The sequence below is a fragment of the Eschrichtius robustus genome, chromosome 3 (assembly GCF_028021215.1).
Source record: "Eschrichtius robustus isolate mEscRob2 chromosome 3, mEscRob2.pri, whole genome shotgun sequence".
Classification (NCBI taxonomy): domain Eukaryota; kingdom Metazoa; phylum Chordata; class Mammalia; order Artiodactyla; family Eschrichtiidae; genus Eschrichtius; species Eschrichtius robustus.
The window spans coordinates 58,180,107-58,204,513 of record NC_090826.1 but is presented as its reverse complement, the minus strand read 5'-3'; the positions used below and the strand labels follow the sequence as shown (position 1 = coordinate 58,204,513).

The following is a 24,407-nucleotide window of genomic DNA, read 5'->3' as shown; positions in this document are numbered from 1 at the left end:
ATAGAATATTTTAATAATACATAGAAAAAGTTGCATAAAATGGAAGTTGGGCATGTAGGGAAGGGAAAAATAATATCTTATTATATATTATGTAGTATATAATTGTAATTATATATATTTTATATTGGTATATATTTATATTTTTGAATTTATATATATGTATACCATTATGTGATAGCATAATATATGGCTAATGACCCATTAGACACATTTAAAGATAACGTGCAGTGTGTTTTATGACAGTATTTTCCAGGATGATACTGTTGCTTTCCCTTTCCTGTCTGTAGTTTGTAAGTAGTTTATAAGGCATCATTGATCCTGTCTTTAGTGATGGTATCAATAGCTGAGTAATGTTCCTTTTGAGTTGTTTAAGTCTGGCTGAGTTGAAGTTTGAAATCAGAGTCTAAAATAAAGACAAACAGGCACATAGTTTCAAGATTCAAAGATCAAGTAAATTTTGCTTGATCGGTGCTCAGAGGACCAAAACTATCACACACACACACACACACACACACAAGTACAGGAAAATGTCAAGAATTTAAACAAGAATTAGGGTGTAACCTAGGCCAAAAGAAAGAAAATTTGGTTGAAGAAATTAAGAGGATCTAGTACATACAGATAAGTCCAACTGGCAGCATATCTAGGCTCTGAGTTTTGCTTTTAAGACCACTTGTAACATTTGCCTCTCTTCAAGTAACTTTGTGGCAATTTTGTACTGTCACTCATGCTTGAATGATTGGCCCTAAACCAAGTTCAAATAAAAAATTCTTACAGACAACTTCATTTTAGTTTTTGTTAACAGTAGCTCTGCTATCCCATATGACTGTAATTTTAATTTATTGATTTTCTTCTACAAATGTTTACTGAGTGGCTACTATACTCTGGGAATATGACAGCAAGAGTGAAATATATCTCTTCAATGGAGATTCAGATAAGCAAACAGGCAAACATCAGTTGCCACAGAGAGATTCCTAATGTGAGGATCCGCAAAAGTTTCCTAGAGGAGGTGGCCCCTCAGGCTATACAAGCCTACCTCAAGAAACAAGAAAAATGTCAAGTAAACAATCTAACCTTACACCTAAAGGAACTAGAGAAAGGAGAAAAAACAAAACCCAAAGTTAGCAGAAGGAAAGAAATCATAAAGATCAGAGCAGAAATAAATGAAAGAGAAGCAAAGAAAACAGTGGCAAAGATCAATAAAACTAAAAGCTGGTTCTTTGGGAAGATAAACAAAATTGATAAACCATTAGCCAGACTCATCAAGAAAAAGAAGGAGAGGACTCAAATCAATAAAATTAGAAATGAAAAAGGAGAAGTTACAACAGACACCACAGAAATACAAAGCATCCTAAGAGACTAGTACAAGCAACTTTATGCCAATAAAATGGACAACCTGGAAGAAATGGACAAATTCTTAGAAAGGTATAACCTTCCAAGACTGAACCAGGAAGAAACAGAAAATATGAACAGACCAATCACAAGTAATGAAATTGAAACTGTTTACTAAAAATCTTCCAACAAACAAAAGTCCAGGACCAGATGGCTTCACAGGTGAATTCTAGCAAACATTTAGAGAAGAGCTAACACCCATCCTTCTCAAACTCTTCCAAAAAATTGCAGAGGAAGGAACACTCCCAAACTCATTCTATGAGGCCACCATCACCCTGATACCAAAACCAGACAAAGATACTACAAAAAAAGAAAATTACAGACCAATATCACTGATGAATATAGATGCAAAAATCCTCAACAAAATACTAGCAAACAGAATCCAATAACACATTAAAAGGATCATACACCACGATCAAGTGGGATTTATCCCAGGGATGCAAGGATTCTTCAATATATGCAAATCAATCAATGTGATATACCATATTAACAAATTGAAGAATAAAAACCATATGATCATCTCAATAGATGCAGAGAAAGCTTTTGACAAAATTCAACACCCATTTATGATAAAAACTCTCCAGAAAGTGGGCATAGAGGGAACCTACCTCCACATAATAAAGGCCTTCTACGACAAACCCACAACAAACATCATTCTCAATGGTGAAAAACTGAAACCATTTCCTCTAAGATCAGGAACGAGACAAGGATGTCCACTCTCACCACTATTATTCAACATAGTTTTGGAAGTCCTAGCCATGGCAATCAGAGAAGAAAAAGAAATAAAAGGAATACAAATTGGAAAAGAAGAAGTAAAACTGTCACTGTTTGCAGATGACATGATACTATACGTAGAGAATCCTAAACATGCCACCAGAAAACTACTAGAGCTAATCAATGAATTTGGTAAAGTTGCAGGATACAAAATTAATGCACAGAAATCTCTTTCATTCCTATACACTAATGATGAAAAATCTGAAAGAGAAATTATGGAAACACTCCCATTTACCATTGTGACAAAAAGAATAAAATACCTAGGGAAACAAAAAAAAATGACAATCTAGGAATCTGCTATTCGGATGAATCATCATTTATATTTGAGAACAAAAGAGAGACAAGTTTTTGGACATGAAAGACTTTAGAATGTAAACTGCTTATTTATTCTTTCTGAGGAACTTGGAGAAATATTTTTATCCAAATTTAAATTAAATATGAGTAAAATAAAGATCTAAACTGGGTATCTTTATTACACAAAAATGCATTTGAAAATTTCCCATGGTGTCTGAATGAAACTCTGGACTTCCATCTCAAAGTGGCTGTTCTATAAAAACATAAAACATTCCAAAGAATTACCAGGTAAGTGGTCCATAAGAGATTTCAAGTTGGGAAGAGGCAGCTTTAGCTCAACCCCCATCCTCCCATCTGAGCAGTACTTTTCTCTGGGTTTCCTCCTTTGTTTGCCAGTGCCACCTCAATGGTCCATCCCAGACACATGCAACAGCCTTCTTTTAATTCCAGCCCATGCAGCACAAATCAAGGCCTTTACTTGTATTCCCTTTAACAACTGCAACAGGATGTAATTTCACAGGGAATTTTTCTAACTATAAGACGAAAAAAGTGGGGGAGGGAAAAGGATGAATTTTTAAAGATTTGAGCAGCCCCAAACCAATACAACTTACAAAAAACAGATTTATAAATTTATGCTAGTGAACTAACCTACCAAATTTATAACTCCAGTTCCATTCCTCATATTCTATGAAAACCCAGTTCTAGGAACAGTTTTTATTCCTAGGCTCGTATCCCTCCCATTCCTTCTTCCTACTGTTGGGGGAAAATTCTTCATGGGTCTCCTGTATTTCTGTACATCTTGTGAGCAGAAGCACTGGCTGCCTTTGTTCCTATCTTTTCAAGGACGTTTGCATGACAGACAGCCTCGGCAGACAGAGAAAGAGCCTTCCTCTGAACAAGAACAGGAATATTACTGTCCATTATAAAAGATTTGGGTTCCCTAAACTCAAGGTTCCATTCCTGTAACATAACCCAGTGTGCATGCAGGTGACATCTGGCCCTCTGCTTGTTGCCCTGTGGAATTGGGGCTCAGAGAACTGACGCAGAAGGTGCTACTCCTGTTGCTGTGCATAATAAATTGTCCTTTGTCTCTGACCCAGGAGTCTCATGTCTTCTGCCAGAAGAGATGAAACTGTGGCAGGCTAACTTGTTGCTTTGTAAGTAGGGCCAAATCTCCAATCTTTCACAGTTCTTCACACCTACTTGGAGGGAAGGAGCTTTGCAGGTAGAATGAGAGCAAACTTGAACCTTCTCACAAACTGAGTGGTAAAAGTAGTTGTGGCTCATTCCTCATGAATAATAGAGCATCCTTATCCAGGCACCTGTGAGCCTAGAAGGAGCCTATTTATATACCCATTTTATCTATCCTATAAGTCTATCTGCTGCTAGGTAGCAGGATTTATAATTTAGTTATACCTAAACTAAGTCCACAAAATTAATCCATATAATAAAATTTTTAAAAAGAAAGGAAACACCATGACAAGGGACTATGTAAACTAGAAAAGAAAGACGTGATTAGTTGGGGACAGAATCTGTGTAAAGTTAATTTTATAAACCAAATATCTAGAACTTAGTTCAATTTATTTTTTACAAATTATGTTAACAACTGATGGGAACATACTGTATAGCACAGGGAACTCTACCTAATGCACTGTGATAACCTAAATGGGAGGGAAGTCCAAAAGGGAGGGGATATCTGTAGGTATATGGCTGATTCATTTTGTTGTGCAGTGGAGGCTAACACAACATTGTAGAGCAACCATACTCCAATAAAAATTTAAAAAAAAAAGAATAGCAAAAATAAAAATTATGTTAAGTGTGCATTTACTGAAGGACCAAAAATAAATGAATAAATAAAGCTGTCGGGGGAGACCTTCAAGGTGGAGGAGGAGTAAGATGTAGAGATCACCTTCCTCCCCACAAATACATCAGAAACACATCTACATGTGGAACAACTACAGAACACCTACTGAACGCTGACAGAAGACCTCAGACCTTCCAAAAGGCAAGAAATACCCCAGGTACCTGGGTAGGGCAAAAGAAAAAACAGACAAAAGAATAGGGACAGGACCTGCACCTCAGGGAGGGAGCTGTGAAGGAGGAAAGGTTTCCACACACTAGGAAGCCCCTTCACTGGCGGAGGCAGGGGGAAGCTTTGGAGCCACGGAGGAGAGCTCAGCAACAGGGGTGCGGAGGGCAAAGCAGAGAGATTCCCGCACAGAGGATCGGTGCCGCCCAGCACTCACCAGCCCAAGAGGCTTGTCTGCTCACCTGCCGGGGCGGGCGGGGGATGGGAACTGTTGCTCGGGCTTCTGTTGGATCCCAGGGAGAGGACTGGGGTTGGCTGTGTGAACACAGCCTGAAGGGGGCTAGTGCACCACAGCTAGCTTGGAGGGAGTCTGGGAAAAAGTCTGGAACTGCCTAAGAGGCAAGAGACCATTGTTTTGGGGTGTGCGAGGAGAGGGGATTCAGAGCGCCACCTAAATGAGCTCCAGAGACCAGCGCGAGCTGCGGCTATCAGTGAGGACTCCAGAGATGGGCGTGAGACACTAAGGCTGCTGCTGCAGCCACCAAGAAGCCTGTGTGCAAGCACAGGTCACTATCCACACCTCCCCTCCTGGGATCCTGTGCAGCCTGCCACTGCCAGGGTCCCGTGATCCAGGGACAACTTCCCCGGGAGAACACACGGCGCGCCTCAGGCTGTTGCAACGTCACATCAGGCTCTACTGCTGTAGGCTCACCCTGCATTCCATACCCCTACATCCCCCCAGCCTGAGTGAGCCAGAGCCCCCAAATCAGCTGCTCCTTTAACCCCATCCTGTCTGGGTGAAGAACAGACGCCCTCAGGCGACCTACACACAGAGGAGGGGGCTAATCCAAAGCTGAACCCCAGGAGCTGTGCAAACAAAGAAGAGAAAGGGAAATCTCTCCCAGCAGCCTCAGGAGCAGCAGATTAAATCTCCACAGTCAACTTGATGTACCCAGCATCTCTGGAATACCTGAAGAGACAACGAATCATCCCAAATTGAGGAGATGGACTTTGAGACCAGATATAGACTTGGGGTTTGCTTTCTGCATCTAATTTGTTTCTGGTCCTATGTTTATCATAGTTTAGTATTTAGAGTTTATTATCATTGGTAGATTTGTTTGTTGATTTGGTTGCTCTCTTCATTATTTTTTTTTATATATAGATACATATGTATTTTTCCTTTTTCTCTTTTTGTGAGTGTGTATGTGTATGCTTCTTTGTGTGATTTTGTCTGTATAGCTTTGCTTTTACCATTTGTCCTAGGGTTCTCTCTGTCTTTTTTTGTTTGTTTGTTTTTAGTATACTTTTTAGTGCTTGTTATCATTGGTGGATTTGTTTTTTGGTTTGGTTGCTCTCTTCTTTCTTTTTTTTTTCTTTTTCTTTTTTTTATTACTTAAAAATTTTTTTATGTTTAATAATTTTTTTAAATTTTTAATTTTAATAACTTTCTTTTCTTTTCTTTCTTTCTTTCTTCCTTCCTCCCTTCCTCCCTTTCTTCTTTCTTTCTTTCTTTCCTTTCGTTCTTTCTTTCTTTCTTTCTTTTCTTTCTTCTTTCTCCCTTTTCTTCAGAGCCTTGTGGCTGACAGGGTCTTCGTGCTCCAGCCAGGTGTCAGGTCTGTGCCTCTGAGGTGGGAGAGCCGAGTTCAGGACATTGGTCCACCAGAGACCTCCCAGCTCCACGTAATATCAAATGGCGAAAGCTCTCCCAGAGATCTCCATCTCAACGCTAAGACCCAGCTCCACTCAATGACTAGCAAGCTACAGTGCTGGACACCCTATGCCAAACAACTAGCAAGACAGGAACACAACCCCACCCATTAGCAGAGAGGCTGCCTAAAAAGATAATAAGGTCACAGACACCCTAAAACACACCACCAGCCGTGGTCCTGCCCACCAGAAAGACAAGATCCAGCCTTATGCACCAGAACACAGGCACCAGTCCCCTCCACCAGGAAGCCTACACAACCCACTGAGCCAACCTTAGCCACTGGGGCAGACACCAAAAACAATGGGAACTACGAGCCTGTAGCCTGTGAAAAGGAGACCCCAAACACAGTAAGTTAAGCAAAATGAGAAGACAGAGAAACACACAGCAGATGAAGGAGCAAGGTAAAAACCCACCAGACTAAATAAATGAAGAGGAAATAGGCAGTCTACCTGAAAAAGAATTCAGAGTAATGATAGTAAAGATGATCCAAAATCTTGGAAATAGAATGGAGAAATTACAAGAAACGTTTAACAAGGACCTAGAAGAACTAAAGAGCAAGCAAACAATGATGAACAACACAATAAATGAAATTAAAAATTTTCTAGAAGGAATCAATAGCAGAATAACTGAGGCAGAAGAACGGATAAGTGACCTGGAAGATAAAATAGTGGAAATAACTACTGCAGAGCAGAATAAAGAAAAAAGAATGAAAAGAATTGAGGACAGTCTCAGAGACGTCTGGGACAACATTTAATGCATCAACATTCTAATTATAGGGGTCCCAGAAGAAGAAGAGAAAAAGAAAGGGACTGAGAAAATATTTGAAGAGTTTATAGTTGAAATCCCTAATATGGGAAAGGAAATAGTCAATCAAGTCCAGGAAGCACAGAGAGTCCCATACAAGATAAGTCCAAGGAGAAACACACCAAGACACATATTAATCAAACTTTAAAAAATTAAATACAAAGAAAAAATGTGAAAAGCAGCAAGGGAAAAACAACAAATAGCATACAAGGGAATCCCCATAAGGTTAACAGCTGATCTTTCAGCAGAAACTCCGCAAGCCAGAAGGGAATGGCAGGACATATTTAAAGTGATGAAAGGGAAAAACCTACAACCAAGATTACTCTACCCAGCAAGGATCTCATTCAGATACGACAGAGAAATTAAAAGCTTTTCAGACAAGCAAAAGCTAAGAGAATTCAGCACCACCAAAACAGCTTTACAACAAATGCTAAAGAAACTTCTCTAGGCGGGAAACACAGGAAAAGAAAAAGACGCACCAAAACAATTAAGAAAATGGTAATAGGAACATAGATATCGATAACTGCCTTAAATGTAAAAGGATTAAATGCTCCAACCAAAATACACAGACTGGCTGAATAGATACAAAAACAAGACCTGTATATATGCTGTCTACAAATGACCCACTTCAGACCTAGGGACACATACAAACTGAAAGTGAGAGGATGGAAAAAGATATTCCATGCAAATGGAAATCAAAAGAAAGCTGAAGTAGCAATTCTCATATCAGACAAAATAGACTTTAAAATAAAGACTATTACAAGAGACAAAGAAGGACACTACATAATCATCAAGGGATTGATCCAAGAAGAAGATATAACAATGGTAAATATTTATGCAGCCAACATAGGAGCACCTCAATACATAAGGCAAATGCTAACAGCCATAAAAGGGGAAATCGACAGTAACACAATCATAGTAGGGGACTTTAACACCCCACTTTCACCAATGGACAGATCATCCAAAATGAAAATAAATAAGAAAACACAAGCTTTAAATGATACATAAAACAAGATGGACTTAATTGATATTTGTAGGACATTCCATCCAAAAACAGCAGAATACACTTTCTTCTCAAGTGCTCGTGGAACATTCTCCAGGATAGATCATATCTTGGGTCACAAATCAAGCCTTGGTAAACTTAAGTTAATTGAAATCATATCAAGTATCTTTTCCAACCACAATGCTATGAGATTAGGTATCAATTACAGGAAAAAAATCTGTAAAAAATACAAATACATGGAGGCTAAACAATACACTACTTAATAACCAAGAGATCATTGAAGACATCAAAGAGGAAATCAAAAAATACCTAGAAACAAATGACAATGTAAACACGATGACCCAAAACCTGTGGGATGCAGCAAAAGCAGTTCTAAGAGGGAAGTTTATAGCAATACAATCCTACCTCAAGAAACAAGAAACATCTCAAATAAACAACTTAACCTTACACCTAAAGCAATTAGAGAAAGAAGAACAAAAAAACCCCAAAGTTAGCAGAAGGAAAGAAATCATAAAGATCAGATCAGAAATAAATGAAAAACAAATGAAGGAAACAATAGCAAAGATCAATAAAACTAAAAGCTGGTTCTTTGAGAAGATGAACCAAATTGATAAACCATTAGCCAGATTCATCAAGAAAAAAAAGGGAGAAGACTCAAAACAACAGAATTAGAAATGAAGAAGGAGAAGAAACAACTGACACTGCAGAAATACAAAGGATCATGAGAGATTACTGCAAGCAACGATATACCAATAAAATGGACAACCTGGAAGAAATGGACAAATTCTTAGAAAAGTACAACCTTCCGAGACTGAACCAGGAAGAAATAGAAAATATAAGCAGACCAATCACAAGCACTGAAATTGAGACTGCGATTAAAAATGTTCCAACAAACAAAAGCCAAGGACCAGATGGCTTCACAGGAGAAATCTATCAAACATTTAGAGAAGAGCTAACACCAATCCTTCTCAAACTCTTCCAAAATAAAGCAGACGGAGGAACACTCCCCAACTCATTCTACCAGGCCACCATCACCCTGATACCAAAACCAGACAAAGATGTCACAAAGAAAGAAAACTACAGGCCAATATCACTGATAAACATAGATGCAAAAATCCTCAACAAAATACTAGCAAACAGAACCTAACAGCACATTAAAAGGAGCATACACCATGACCAAGTGGGGTTTATCCCAGGAACGCAAGGATTCTTCAGTATACGCAATCAACCAATGTGATAAACCATATTAACAAATTGAAGGAGAAAAACCATATGATCATCTCAATAGATGTAGAAAAAGCTTTTGACAAAATTCAACACCTATTTATGATAAAACCCCCCCAGAAAGTGGGCATAGAGGGAACTTACCTCAACATAATAAAGGCCATATATGACAAACATACAGCCAACATCATTCTCAATGGTGAAAAACTGAAACTATTTCCTCTAAGATCAGGAACAAGACAAGGTTGCCCACCTTCTCCGCTATTATTCAACATAGTTTTGGACGTTTTAGCCATAGCAATCAGATAAGAAAAAGAAATAAAAGGAATCCAAATCAGAAAAGAAGTAAAGCAGTCACAGTTTGCAGATGACATGATACTATACATAGAGAACCCTAAAGATGCTACCAGAAAACTATTAGAGCTAATCAATGAATGTAGTAAAGTAGCAGGATACAAAATTAATGCACAGAAATCTCTTGCATTCCTATATACTAATGATGAAAAATCTGAAAGAGAAATTAAGGAAACACTCCCATTTACCATTGCAACAAAAAGAATAAAATACCAGGAATAAACCTACCTAAGGAGACAAAAGACCGGTATGCAGTAAACTATAAGATACTGATGAAAGAAATTAAAGATGATACAAACAGATGGAGAGATATACCATGTTCTTGGATTGGAAGAATCAACATTGTGAAAATGACTCTACTACCCAAAGCAATTCACAGATTCAATGCAATCCCTATCAAACTACCAGTGACATTTTTCACAGAACTACAACAAAAAAATTTCACAATTTGTATGGAAACACAAAAGACCCTGAATAGCCAAAGCAATCTTGAGAAAGAAAAACAGAGCTGGAAGAATCAGGCTCCTGGACTTCAAAGTATACTACAAAGCTACAGAAATCAAGACAGTACGGTACTGTCACAAAAAAAGAAATATAGATCAATGAAACAGGATAGAAAGCCCAGAGATTAAACCCACACACATATGGTTACCTTATTTTTGATAAAGGAGGCAAGAATATACAATGGAGAAAAGACAGCCTCTTTTCTGGGAAAACTGGGCAGCTACATGTAAAACAATGAAATCAGAACACTCCTAACACCATACACAAAAATAAACTCAAAATGGATTAAAGACCTAAATGTAAGGCCAGACAATATAAAACTCTTAGAGGAAAACGTAGGCAGAACACTCTATGACATAAATCACAGCAAGATCCTTTTTGACCCACCTCCTAGAGAAATGGAAATAAAATAAACAAATGGAACCTAATGAAACTTAAAAGCTTTTGCACAGCAAAGGAAACCATAAACAAGACGAAAAGACAACCCTCAGAATGGGAGAAAATATTTGCAAATGAAGCAGCTGACAAAAGATTAATCTCCAAAATTTACAAGCAGCTCATGCAGCTCAATATCAAAAAAACAAACAACCCAATCCGAAAATGGGCAGAAGACCTAAATAGACATTTCTCCAAAGAAGATATACAGATTGCCAACAAACACATGAAAGGATGCTCAACATCACTAATTATTAGAGAAATGCAAATCAAAACTACAATGGGGTATCACCTCACACCAGTCAGAATGGCCATCATCAAAAAATCTACAAACAATAAATGCTGGAGAGGGTGTGGAGAAAAGGGAACCCTCTTGCACTGTTGGCTGGAATGTAAATTGACACAGCCACTATTGAGAAACAGTATGGAAGTTCCTTAAAAAACTGAAAATACAAATACCATATGACCCAGCAATTCCACTACTGGGCATATGCCCTGAGAAAACCATAATTCAAAAAGAGTTATGTACCACAATGTTCACTGCAGCTCTATTTACAATAGCCAGGACATGGAAGCAACCTAAGTGTCCATCAACAGATGAATGGATAAAGAAGATGTGGCACATATATACAATGGACTATTACTCAGCCATAAGAAGAAACGAAATTGAGTTATTTGTAGTGAGGTGGATGGACCTAGAAACTGTCACAGAGTGAAGTAAGTCAGAAAGAGAAAAACAAATACCATATGCTAACACATATATGGATTCTAAAGAAAAAAAAAGGTTCTGAAGAACCCAGGGGCAGAACAGGTATAAAGACGCAGGCGTAGAGAATGGACTTGAGGACACAGGGAGGGGGAAAGGTAAGCTGGGATGAAGTGAGAGAGTGGCGTGGACATATATACACTACCAAATATAAAATAGAAAGCTAGTGGGAAGCAGCTGCATAGTACAGGGAGATCAGCTTGGTGCTTTGTCACCACCTAGAGGAGCAGGATAGAGAGGATGGGAGGGAGATGCAAGAGGGAGGAGATATGGGGATATATGTATATGTATAGCTGATTCACTTTTTTATAAAGCAGAAACCAACACACCATTGTAAAGCAATTATACTTCAATAAAGGTGTAAAAAAAGAAAACAAAAAACGCTGTCACCTCCCAGTACTTCCACCAGACTTTGGCTTTCCTCTCATAAGCACACTGAATCTTTAACAGCATTTTGCAAAATTAGCATGTTTAAGACCTCCCCAAAGAATGTTAAAATGACCATAATTTAAGAAATTGAAGAGAAGAAACCGACAACATAAAGGCACAATATTAGTAATGAGAAAGGAGCTATGCCAATGGATGTAGAAGAAATTAAAATAATTATAATGAGTACTTCATATAACTGTGCTGCTTTGAAACATGAGTCAGATAGTGGATAATCTGGGAAAATATAAATGGTGAAAATAGAATCAACAAGAAAAAGAAAATGTAACTAAATCAATAACTAGAAAATTTTGAGAAATTGTCAAAGAACTATCTTTTACAAAAACACCGTCTTGAAGCTGTGTCAGGGTGACTCCAACGTTTCGAGGAACTATTTAAATGGTTTCTGTGCATAGAGATGGAATAGTTCCAATTCTTTTTATAAAGATAGCTTTGAACCTCAAGTCTGACCACAAGAATGTAAAACCATTGCAGTGTCTCACTTATAAATATAGATTTTTTAAAAATCTAAAATAAAAATATTAGCTTAACTGTTTCACTGCCTTTCTCAACTTGGGAACATATAACATAGAGCAGTTTTATATTTATTTCTCCAATTTCACTCTGATCATTTTTGGTTATTAAAAGTCTGACCAGTTTAGTATTTTGATCCCATGTATTAGTTGAGGTTTCCCCTTCCCCCATATAAGCCAGTTTAGTGACCTGAAATGAAAAGGGGTATGGCCAGCAATTTGATTCTTCCTGTCCTGGACCTGTAAGTGGGAGATGGGTGTGGTCTTCCTCTAGCGCACCTCCTCTTCTTCCCTCTTTTAATCTTTTCTTTTCTTCTGGTATGGGATCATTGGTGTGCTAGAGCCAGCTCCCAACAATTTGTTAGAGCTGATTGTTGAATCTTCAGGGATTGTGTTAGATGGTTATTAAACACAGTCATTATTTAAATTAAATATGTAAACTAAAAATTCAGTGACATACTAAAAAAGATAAAACTCATCACCTCCTAATTATTTTATTACATTTCACTATTATCTAATGTTTTTTGTTTGTTTGTTTGTTATTTGAAGGCCCAGTGTTTGATTTTATTTCATCCAACAGAAGGTTCTATTTGTGGTAGCAAACAGACGCTGGGGATTAGGGCTGAGAGGGAGCAGGAGAAGGGAAAAAAAGCCACATCCACTACCACGCATAGGTTTTCCCCGGAATTGCCACGTGGGGATGAATGAGTGATTCTTCAATTTATCACCTTCTGTCTCCTCCCTTCCTCTGGCTACCGCTGGGTCTCGATAACGCCCATGTCTTCAACAGGAGGTCCCAAGGCGCGGGGCAGTGGGGAGATCCCCGGGGCAAAAGGCGTCACCTCGCGGCTGCAGTGAGCGGCGGGTGCCTATCTAATGTAAATAATTCTTATAACAACCCCAAGAGGTAAATATTACCCTCATTTGGCATATGAGGGACTGAGATTCAGAGAAACTCAGTATTCTGCAGAAGTTTACATAGGGTCTAGATGCAAAGTATGGTCTAACCTCAAAGCCCATGCTCTTTGGTTCACTGTAAGGAAATCCATATCTGAACATCTCTATATATTCTGCAGATGTATTTGAAAAAATACCATAGTAAGATAAGTATAAAAAAATCATCTCCTTAACAAGACTATATAGCCAACAACATTAGGGTGGAATCTTTGACACATTCCCATTTAAATTAGAAACAGAGGGATGCCCATTCTCACTAGTATACCAAACTATTCTGGAAGTACTTGCCAATGATATTAAATAACAACATAAGATACAAATTTAAATGTTTTGAAAGGAACAGATAAATTATTTTATGAAGATTAAATGATTGTTTATTGAAAAACCTAAAGAGAATAAACTGAAAACTCATTGGAAATTATAAGATTATAAGAGAGTTCAATCAAAATTTACCAAAACAATTCATACATTCAACAAATATTTATTATATGTGTACTATGTGCCAGTCACTGTTCTAGGTGCTAAGAATACAACAGTGACTAAAACAAAGACCCTGCCCTCAATTTGCATTCTAGGGTAAGGCGGAGAGACAAATAACAAATAAACAAGCAAATGAATGTGTAATATAAATTCACTAGTGATAAATGCTATGAAGAAAAATACAGTAAATTAACAGAATTAGGATTGATTCCCTTAATTTACTATATTAGACGAGAGTGGGCACAAAAAGACCTTTCTGGAGAGGTGGGAATTTGAGTAAAGACTTATGAAATACATCTCTTATGATTTAAGTGAGTAAACCTTGCAATACCTAGGGGAAGAATATTACAGGCAGAGGGAAGAGCAAGGGTCAAGGTACTTACGTGAGAGCATAAGTTCCTTTCCTTAAACCAAACAGCCAAAAAACTCACTCTGCTTCCATGTGGAGGAGAGGGGTAAAGGGATGCACAGAGAGAGGGCTGGAGGGGCATTCAATGGAAGCTCCTCTACTTGGAAATACAAGAATTGGGAGGAAAGTTTCTGTCTTGCAATGAGAATTGTGAATTTCATTTCAGTGTGACAGGAAACAGTTGGAGGGAAGTGACAGTCTCATTTATATTTTACAGGTGCCGCCATGGTTGCATTGGGAAAATACTGCTGGGCACAAGAGTGACAGCAGAGAGAGCAGATAGAAGATGAGGGATGTAGAGAAGTAGTTCAGATGAGAGATGAAGGGGCCTTGGACTAGGGTAGATGTGATGAGGAAGGAAGTGGTTGGATTTGGAATGTATTTCAAAGAAAGATCCAATGAGATGTGCTGAGATATCGGGAATGGGGAACGAGAGAAAGAAAAGTCAAAGATGATTGCAGAGTTTTTGGCCTAAGCCTCTGGCTGAATGGAAATGAAAAAACCTGGGGAAGGAACAGATTGGAAAGGAAGTGGAAGCAAACATTTGGTTTTGAATATGTTTGAAATTCCCATGATATATCTAACTGCAGAAATCATGTAGCAGTTGGATATATAAATCTGGAGCTCAGGGAAGAGTTTGGGGTCTGTACTATAAATCTGTAGGACATCAACCTATAGATAATAAAAGGTGGGAGACTGGATGATATAAACTAAAGGTGAGTGTCTGAGATCTGAGTCATAGCATTTAGAGGTCAGAAATATCATAAATTATATAATTATTATAATTACATACCATCAATAGTCAGTTAAAGAATTTAGTGGAAAAAAATTTCTGTTTACAGTAAATAGATTCTGTGATCCTATCTGGTATACTATTCTGGAATCTGAGCTGACCCTAACTGCATATCCCACCACTGTGACTCGGCTTAGCAATGTCCCCAATATCTCATTTAACAAATTTCCAATGGATTTTTCTAAAAGGGTTAATTAGCTTGTGAACAGTAGTTTCCTGAGTGCCCTCAATTTTATGACAACAGCAGTTTTCTCTCTCTGTTTCCAGTGATTACCACTAATATTTTCAGCTCCTGCTTAATCAGTCCCAACCTTTTACACTTTGTACTATAATATATTAAAACAATAACATTCAAATCTATATAACTGGGACTTGACCACATTTCTCCAAATTTATTTTTTAGATTAGTTTTGTAAATTTTCTGATTATTTTAATTTAGATTAATTTTATTTCTTTCAGATATGTCTCCTTCAAAAATATGCCTGAACCTAAAAAGAGTGATTTTGAAAAGTCAAATTTAAGACCACGCTTTGTACCAACAAAAATAAAAATTCAAGAAATCAAGTCAGTAGGTAATGCTGTGTATATTTACCTCTGTTTCGATGTATTAATGAAGTGCTTTTATTAAATACTTTATAATTTATTAATGCTTGTCTTATAAGTTCTTATAATTTGATGTTTCTGTTGAAAGCATTTGCTTGAAAGCCCATGGGTTATAACTGCAGTGTGAAAGATGTCAGTGAGCTATAAAGAAGAATAGCCTAAGAGAAAGAGATGATAAATGTCAGAATAGACATTTGTACAATTCACAAATTAAGAATATATTTTTATGTTTATTTTTCTGGAAAGAAAATCTTTGGATTTCCTTTCAGCTCAATCCTGAGTTTTCTTGTAATTGTTTTAAAAAAATCACTCAAGCTTGTACATCTTACTTAGTAGAAATTTACTTTATAGGGACTGTAAAGGAACTCACTTTCCTAGAAACTTAAGGAATCTGTGAGCTAGGAACTAGTGTTATAGATCCTCAGAAAATTTGAGTGTTTTATGTTGTCTTTGTTTTTCTCTCTCTGGCATTATCAAAAAAACCATCTAATTGTGTCATGCTCATCAACAACCCTGACTGAGGCTCCTTGAATCCACATTGCCCCATATTACCTCATTTCTGTGACTCTTCGTAATCTAATTCCTCAAAAGATTTGTTTACGTATACTGTCTCCACTCCCTCAACTTTTGTTTAAGCTTCAGCCTACTCCAAATTGGTCTTGCCTCCACCATTCTACTGAAGTTACACTGATTAAGAGTACCAGTGATCTCCATGTTGCTAAATCCAAAGGATATTTTTCTGCCACCTCTCAATACCAGTATAGTTAGTTGATCACTCCCTCCTGCTTAAAACTCTGTTTTTCTGCTATCTCACCCTTTCTCAGTCTCTCTTTTTAATTTCTCTTCTCCATCCTTAAAATACTGTATTTGCTCAGAGCTCAATCCTGAGCCTGCCTCTGCTTCTACATTCTTTCTCCTTGGGTGATCTAATCCAGTCTTACGGATTAGATCACCCAACCGTATTTTAAATCTCTATGGTTTAAAATACCGTAGAGATACCGTTAAATCCTTCATTTATATCTCAATCCAGACTAATCCTCTGAAGGGCAGGTGCCTACACTGAGCTACCTATTTGATATCTCCACTCAAACTTCTCATTACATCTTAAACCTAATATCCAGAACTGGTCTCATGATTCCCTATCCTAGCCATCCTCTCAAACTTTCTCTCCCATCCCCTCCCTGCAACAGCATTCCATTCTCAGTACATTGGGCCAATTTGCGCCAACTGGCTCAAGTCTAAAACCTAGAAGCAATCCTTGATCTCTCCTTTCCCTCCTCCCCAAAGTTCAATATATCAACAAGCTCTTTTCATTCTAATTCATCTTGAATTAATCTGTTTTCACCATGTCTGCTGTCACCACCCTAATCCAAATCATCATCTTTGTGTGTCAACTATAGTAGCTTGCCGACAGGTATTTTTTCTTTCATTCTTGCCCTCTTTCTAATCACTTTCCTTTTTTATTAAACCATTTAAAATTATGAAATAACATACATTATGAAAAGTGAACATAGCATAAAATGTACAGTATAATAACCAATTATTTAAAAAACACCTATATAACCATATTGCACATCAAGAAATAGAGCATTGCCAACATCACCACTTGACCTTTCCCAAATCACCTCTCCCTTCCTTGTCCCTAGGAGTTACTACTGTCCTGATTTCTGTGGTAATCACTTCCTTACTTTTCTTTAAATTTTTACCATCTATTGTTTGCATCTCTAAAGAATATTGTTTAGTTTGCTTGCTTTTTACTGTATATGAATGTAATCATGCCGTATGCATTCATTTGTATTTTTTTTCCTTAGCATTGTTTGTAAGATTCACTCATATTGTTCTGTGGAGGTGTAGTTGCTTCATTTTCATTGCTGTTAAGTATTCCATTGCATGAATATATCACACTTTGTCTGTACTACTCTTGAAATTTGGGGTTTTTAGTTTGTCAGTCATTGCAATGCTGAAATGAGTATTTTTGTTTAGGCATCCTGCTGCATCTGTGTAAAAGTTTCTTGAGAGTGCATATCCAGGATTTACATTACCGGGGATGCTTATCTCCACCTATAATAAATAATGTCAACTTTCTAAAGTGTTTTTACCAATGTATGCTCCCATCAGATTTGTGAGGGTTCTTTTTGTTCTGCTTCCTAACACTTGGAATTGTCAGTTTTCCATTTTAGCAATCTACTGGGTATATAATAGTATATCATTATGGTTTAATTTGCATTTCTGTGATTACTAATAGGTTTGAGAACTTTTTCATAGACTATTGACAAATTGGATTTAAACTTTTGGAAATCATCCAAGTTTTACCTTATTTCAAAATTAGTTTTTTATCCTTTTCTTGTTGATTTTCAAATATATTCTTTTTACTTGTTCTTTGTTGGTTTTGCGTGTTGTGACTATCTTCCCCTTTTCTATAGGTTTTCTTTTCACTCTCTTTATGGTGTCTTTTTGATGAACAAAAATTCTTCCACTTTAATAAGGTCAAATATACCAAATCTTTTCTCATTTGATAAGTACTTTTTGTACCATATCTAAGAAATCTTTTCCTACTCTGTGGTCATGAATATCTTTTTCTATTTATCTTGCAAAAGATTTTAGTTCTTCTTTTTACCTTTAGGTCTAAAGTCTACCTGGAATTACATTTTGAGTGAGGTAAGAGTCAAATTTAGTATTTGTTCATGTGAATACCCAGCTATCCCAGCGTGGTATTAAAAAGGCTATTCTTTCCCTAATGCTCTGGGCTCTTTGTTCTGGAGTTCTTATTATGTTTCATTATATTTTTATCCATTTCAATATTAATACCACACAACATTAATTTCTGTAGCTTAAAATAACCCTTGATATCTGGTAGAGCAAGTCTTCCCACCTTGCTCTTCAAGAGTATCATGGTTATTTTCTGTTTTCCATTATGATTTCTTCTTCTGACCCATTGGTTATTTAGAAGTTTATGTCTTAATTCAAAATATATGAGGCTTTTCTAATTATCTTTTGTTTATAAATTTTTAGCACAATTACATTGTAGTTTGAGGATATACTCCATAGGATTTCAGTCCTATGTAATTAGTTAACACTTGTATTTTCATCCAGTATATGGTCGATTGTTGTAAATGTTCAGTATGTGCTTGAAAATAAAGTATATTCTGTGGCTGTTGGGTGCAGTGTTCTACATATGTCTTTTAGGTCAAATTTCTTCATTGTTTTTCAACTCTTCTATATCCTTACTGATTTTTCTGCTTGCTTATTCTGTCAATTGCTGAGAAATTTCAGACTTATTTATTTTTTCCTTGTAGAGTTATCAAATCTTGCTTTACAGATTTTTAATATAGTTTAGGCTGTGTTATTAATTGCATAAAATTTTAGAATTATTATATATTTGTAGTGAATTATTATATATTTCTAGTGAATTATATATTTCTAGTGAATTGAACCCTTTTAAATTACAAAGTGATTGTCTTGTTATCCAATATTACTGTAGTTACCCCAGCTTTCTTTTGGCTAACATTTACATGGTATATCTTTTTCCATCATCTTGTTGCCACATTTCTGTAACATTATGATCTCTTACATAAGAGACTTATCTCTTGTAAACATCAAATTGTTAGATTTAAAAATCTACTCTGTAATCTGTCTTTGAAATGGATCATTTAGTCCATTTGTACTTAATGTAACTACTTATATCTTTGGATTTAAATCTGCCATCTTATTTTGTTCCTTCTATCTCTCCTGTTGATTCTGTGTTTCCTTTTATTTTCTCTTATGTCTTATTTAGGATTGAGTTTTTAAAATTTAAACTTTTCCCCTTTACTAATTTGGTAGTTATGCATTCTGTTTCTATTCTTTAAATGATTACCCTAGAAATTACAATATTCATCCTTTCAAAATATATTGTTACCCTCCTTCTGGACAATAAAGGAATCCTAGAACATGTTAATTATTTTACTGCCATACTGAGTTTTATGTTATTACTAAAGTCCAAAGTCTCACCTAAATATCGTCTAAATCAGCTATGGTGAGACTCAAGATATGATTGATCCTGAGGCAAAATTCCTCTCCAGCTTGAACCTGTGGAATCAAACAAATTATGTGCTTCCAAAATACAGAGTTGGGACAGGAATAGGATAGACATTCTCATTCCAAGAGGGAGAAATCGGAAAGAAGAATGGAGTAATGGGTCCCAAGGAAGTTTAAAACCTACTAAGACAAACTTCATGAGATCTTAAGGCTCAAGGATAATCCTCTTTGGCTTGATGCTCTGCCTTCCTGACCCACTGGGGCAGAGGTCCTGCTCTCACAACTCTGCTGGATCGAGGGTCACATCTCCCCCACTTCCCCTCTGGGACTCTCCTAGGCCAGGATTTCATCCCCAGGACTATCTAGTGGGAGTGTTGGCCCACCCCCAAGGGCTCCATAGGCAGAAACTGAGGCAGTGGCCTCTGATTTTGAAACTGAGGCAGGCCTGATGATCTTTGAGTCACCTTCATGGTCATTCTTCCCTTGTCTTGAGGAATAGCACGTTTGCAGTGCATAGCTCTGTGATCCTATCCTGTAAAACCCAAGAAGTTCGACAGCCTTCCTTCATTTTATCCTGTCTCTATCCCCTTCACTTCAAACTGACAGTGTCTCTGCTGGGATGGCTGATTAGGTCCATGTTGCACACCCATACCAATCTCCTTATCTCCTTATCAAGTGGTCAGTGCACCACAGCCTTAGTGTTCTCTTTTGAATGTGATTTCTCAGTTTTTGTAATATGAGAATTTTCTAAATTCTTAAGTTCTGTTTCCATTTTGCTTAACAATTTTGTCTTCAATTCATTTCTCTCATCTTGCATTTTACTACAAGCAGTCAGGAGAAATCAAGCCTCTTCTTTAACACTTTGCTTAGAAATCTCAGCTAACTATCCAATTTCATCACTCACAAGTTCTACCTTCCACAAAAAACCAGAACACAAACACAAGTCAGCCAAGTTCTTTGCCACTTTATAACAAGGATCACCTTTGCTCCATTGTCCAATAGCATGTTCCCCATTTCTGTGTGAGACCTCATCAGGATGGCCTTTACCATCCGTATTTCTACCAACATTTCTGCATATGGTTATTCATGTATTCTCCGTGAAAATGGAAGCTTCCTCAATGGCTCTCCTCTTTCTTTCTGAGTGCTCACCAGAATTGCCTTTAAAAATCTCTTCATGGCCATATTAGCTTTTTCTAGCATGCACCTCACAACTCTTTTGGCCTCTACCCACTACCCAGTTCCAAAGGTTCTTTTATATTTTTAGGTATTTGTTACAGCAGCACCCCACCTCTCAGTCCCAATTTCTCTCTTATTCAGGCTGCTATAACAAACTACTATAAACTGGGTGGCTTAAACAACAAATATTTATTTCTCACAGTTCTGGAGGCTGGAAGTCTGAGATCAGTAGGATCAGGTTCTGTTGAGAGTCTTCTTGGTTTGCAGACAGCCACCTTCTTACTTTATTCTCACATGGCAGAGAGAGCATTATTCTCATCAAGGGCATTCTACCCTCATCACCTCATCTAAACCTAATTACCTCCCCAAAACCCAACTCCCAAAACCACCACATTGAGAATTAGAGCTTCAACATATGAATTGTGGGAGGGACACAAACATTCAATCCATAGCAACTACCCTATCTAAATTATACCTCCCTCTAATGCTGCCCCTCACCAAAATCTGTCTATGTCTGTCACAGCATGCATCTCAATTTATAATTGTTCACTCCTTTGTTTCTTTACTTAATTCTTTTCTGTACTATCCAATAAAATGTGTGCATCATTGGGCAGGAATCACAATTCCAGAGTCCAACACCAGTGCCTGGCACATTGCAGGTGATCAACAAATAACTGTTGATTGAAGGAATACCAGATGTAAGTTTGTTACATCTATTATCTCATTTAATCCTCACAGCATCCCTGTTACATAAGTACTATTATTTCCACTTAACAGATGGGGAAACTAAAGCTTAGAGGGGTTAAATGATTTTCCTAAAGCTACATAACTCACAAACAGAAAAGTAGTTTTTGGTCCGAGGCTATCCACATCCAAAGTCTGCATGCTTGACACTACGTTATACCTACTTTAAAAAAAAATCCATTATATGTTAATCCAAATTAGTAAAACTCATAATTGGAGATGGGGGATTCAGGTTGAGGGGAATCTTCCTCTTTTCAAAGGAATTAATGAGAAGATTTATTTGACTATCAACTATGATTCTGTTTTATTTAGAAATCATTTTTTTCTAAGAAAATACAGCTTTATTGTATAATAGTAATTGAATGTTATATTCTGTTAATAGAAATTCTTTTTAAAAGCAAATTATTCTAGAATATATTTAGCTCTAACAAACTACATTTCTAAAAAGTTTACAAGTAGAGAAAATGGTTTGTTGACTTAAATTAGAAGTAGTCTAACAGTATAGAAATATCATTTATGTTTGGATTTGTTTCTTTAGAGTCAGTAGAAGAATATCTAAAATCAAGATCTATTAGATCTTTTCATTATCTTAAGGATACAACTGAGGTAGGTTTAATTTGCATGCTTACAATTATTTAATAGAAATTCAGATTATCACTAATAGTTTTATACATTTTTCTACAAATCCCAAATTCAAATGAATTTTAGGATTCAGAAGCATAAAATTTTAAAGTGATTTCATCTCTGATATTATGCAAAACTATATATGACAATAATAGAGAAAATAATATGTTATTTGTTGGACAGGCAATACAGTGGAAATTATTTATAGAATGTGAGAAGTACTAGCCGTTATCATAAAGTCAGTTAAGATAGGGCCTCATAGAAAATTATACGTGCATAATTTAAATATTTTATTTTAATTTAGAATATGAAAATATACATCCATTTGTTAATCTTTTGATGTATAGCCAAGACCATTCCTGTTATAGTTATTTAACTCACATAATTACAATAGCAATGATTATAACAGATTTAGCACCAATACTATTGGGAACATTTAAAAAAAAATTATTTTACTGAAGTATAGTTGATTTACAATGTTGTGTTAATTTCTGCTGTATAGCAAAATGATTCAGTTATACATATATATACATTCTTTCATATTCTTTTGCATTATGGTTTATCACAGGATATTGAATATAGTTCTCTGTACTATGCAGTAGGACCTTGTTGTTTATCCATTCTGCATATAATAGTTTGCATCTGCTAATCCTAAACTCCTAATCCATCCTTCCCCTACACCTCTCCCTCTTGGCAACCCCAAGTCTGTTCTCTATGTCTGTAGCACCAGCACTATTGACTCTTGCTAACAACCTGAGCAGAGGTACATGGGCATCCTGAAAAGTGACCAACCAGCCTTGACCATTGAGCATGCCTGGATATTATTCAGGAGGTTTTATCTAGGAGACTAGAGAGAGAAATTAATACAGAGAATCAGCAAAGGGAAGTCATTTAAGAGATTCTCTTAGGTGTTAATTTACTTATTATTGTTATTATTATTTTATTTATTTATTTATTTTTTAAACACAAAAGGGAATTCATTGGCTCATGTACATGAAATGTCCAGGGCTGTCTAGCTTCAGGCACAGCTGGATCCAGGGGCTGATATGATGCTGATATAATGGCTCAGTCTCCATCTCTCAACAATGGTTTCCTGCCTTGGCTTTCCACTCTGTGGCAAGATGGCAGCTGAAGTGCTGGACCTCCTTCCCCTCTTCTCAGCAGGCTCTTTTTTTTTTTTTAACATCCTTATTGGAGTATAATTGTTTTACAATGGTGTGTTAGTTTCTGCTTTAGAACAAAGTGAATCAGCTATACATATACATATATCCCCATATCTCCTCCCTCTTGCGTCTCCCTCCCACCCTCCCTATCCCACCCCTCTAGGTGATCACAAAACACCAAGCTGATTTCCCTGTGCTATGTGGCTGCTTCCCACTAGCTATCTATTTTACATTTGGTAGTATTTTAAGTCCATGCCACTCTCTCACTTAATTTACTTATTATTAACCCTGTTTATTGCTAATTTGGAGAATGAAACATGAAGAAATACATACTTTGCACCATAATTAATAACATGTTGTCATTTTATTGCATATTTATACCTTTTATACTTTTAAAAAATATTGACAAAATACACTGTCTGGCTTATTAGTTTTATCCTCATCTACATGTTTTATATAGGTTTGTGTTTAATAAAAATCTCCCAAGAAATATAAATATATTGTAACATCATCATGATTACTCATCATAATAAATTTACTAACATCTTATATAAAACACTTTAATTTTTAAAAAACAAATTAAAACATACATATGCCTTTTTTTTTAAACATCTTTATTGGAGTATAATTGCTTTACAATGGTGTGTTAGTTTCTGCTTTATAACAAAGTGAATCAGTTATACATATACATATGTTCCCATATCTCTTCCCTCTTGCATCTCCCTCCCTCACACCCTCCCTATCCCACCCCTCTAGGTGGTCACAAAGCACCGAGCTGATCTCCCTGTGCTATGCGGCTGCTTCCCACTAGCTATCTATTTTACATTTGGGAGTGTATATATGTCCATGACACTCTCTCACCCTGTCACATCTCACCCCTCCCCCTCCCCATATCCTCAAGTCCATTCTCTAGTAGGTCTGTGTCTTTATTCCCATCTTGCCACTAGGTTCTTCATGGCCTTTTGTTTTTTCCTTACATTCCATATATATGTGTTAGCATACTCTATTTGTTTTTCTCTTTCTGACTTACTTCACTCTGTATGACAGACTCTAACTCCATCCACCTCATTACAAATACCTCCATTTCATTTCTTTTTATGGCTGAGTAACATTCCATTGTATATATGTGCCACATCTTCTTTATCCATTCATCCGATGATGGACACTTAGGTTGCTTCCATGTCCTGGCTATTGTAAA

General features: G+C 36.7%; 1 protein-coding gene across 1 annotated transcript in view; it reads left to right on the top strand.

Moving 5' to 3' along the window:
* The window catches only part of C3H1orf141 (chromosome 3 C1orf141 homolog), a 78,110-nt gene that overhangs the window by 5,195 nt on the left and 48,508 nt on the right, over nucleotides 1-24,407 (top strand). Inside the window, exons 3-4 of the mRNA XM_068537546.1 lie at nucleotides 15,342-15,454; nucleotides 21,961-22,028. Of these exons, the coding sequence (XP_068393647.1) occupies nucleotides 15,342-15,454; nucleotides 21,961-22,028 (181 nt within the window). The remainder of the gene's footprint in view (nucleotides 1-15,341; nucleotides 15,455-21,960; nucleotides 22,029-24,407) is intronic.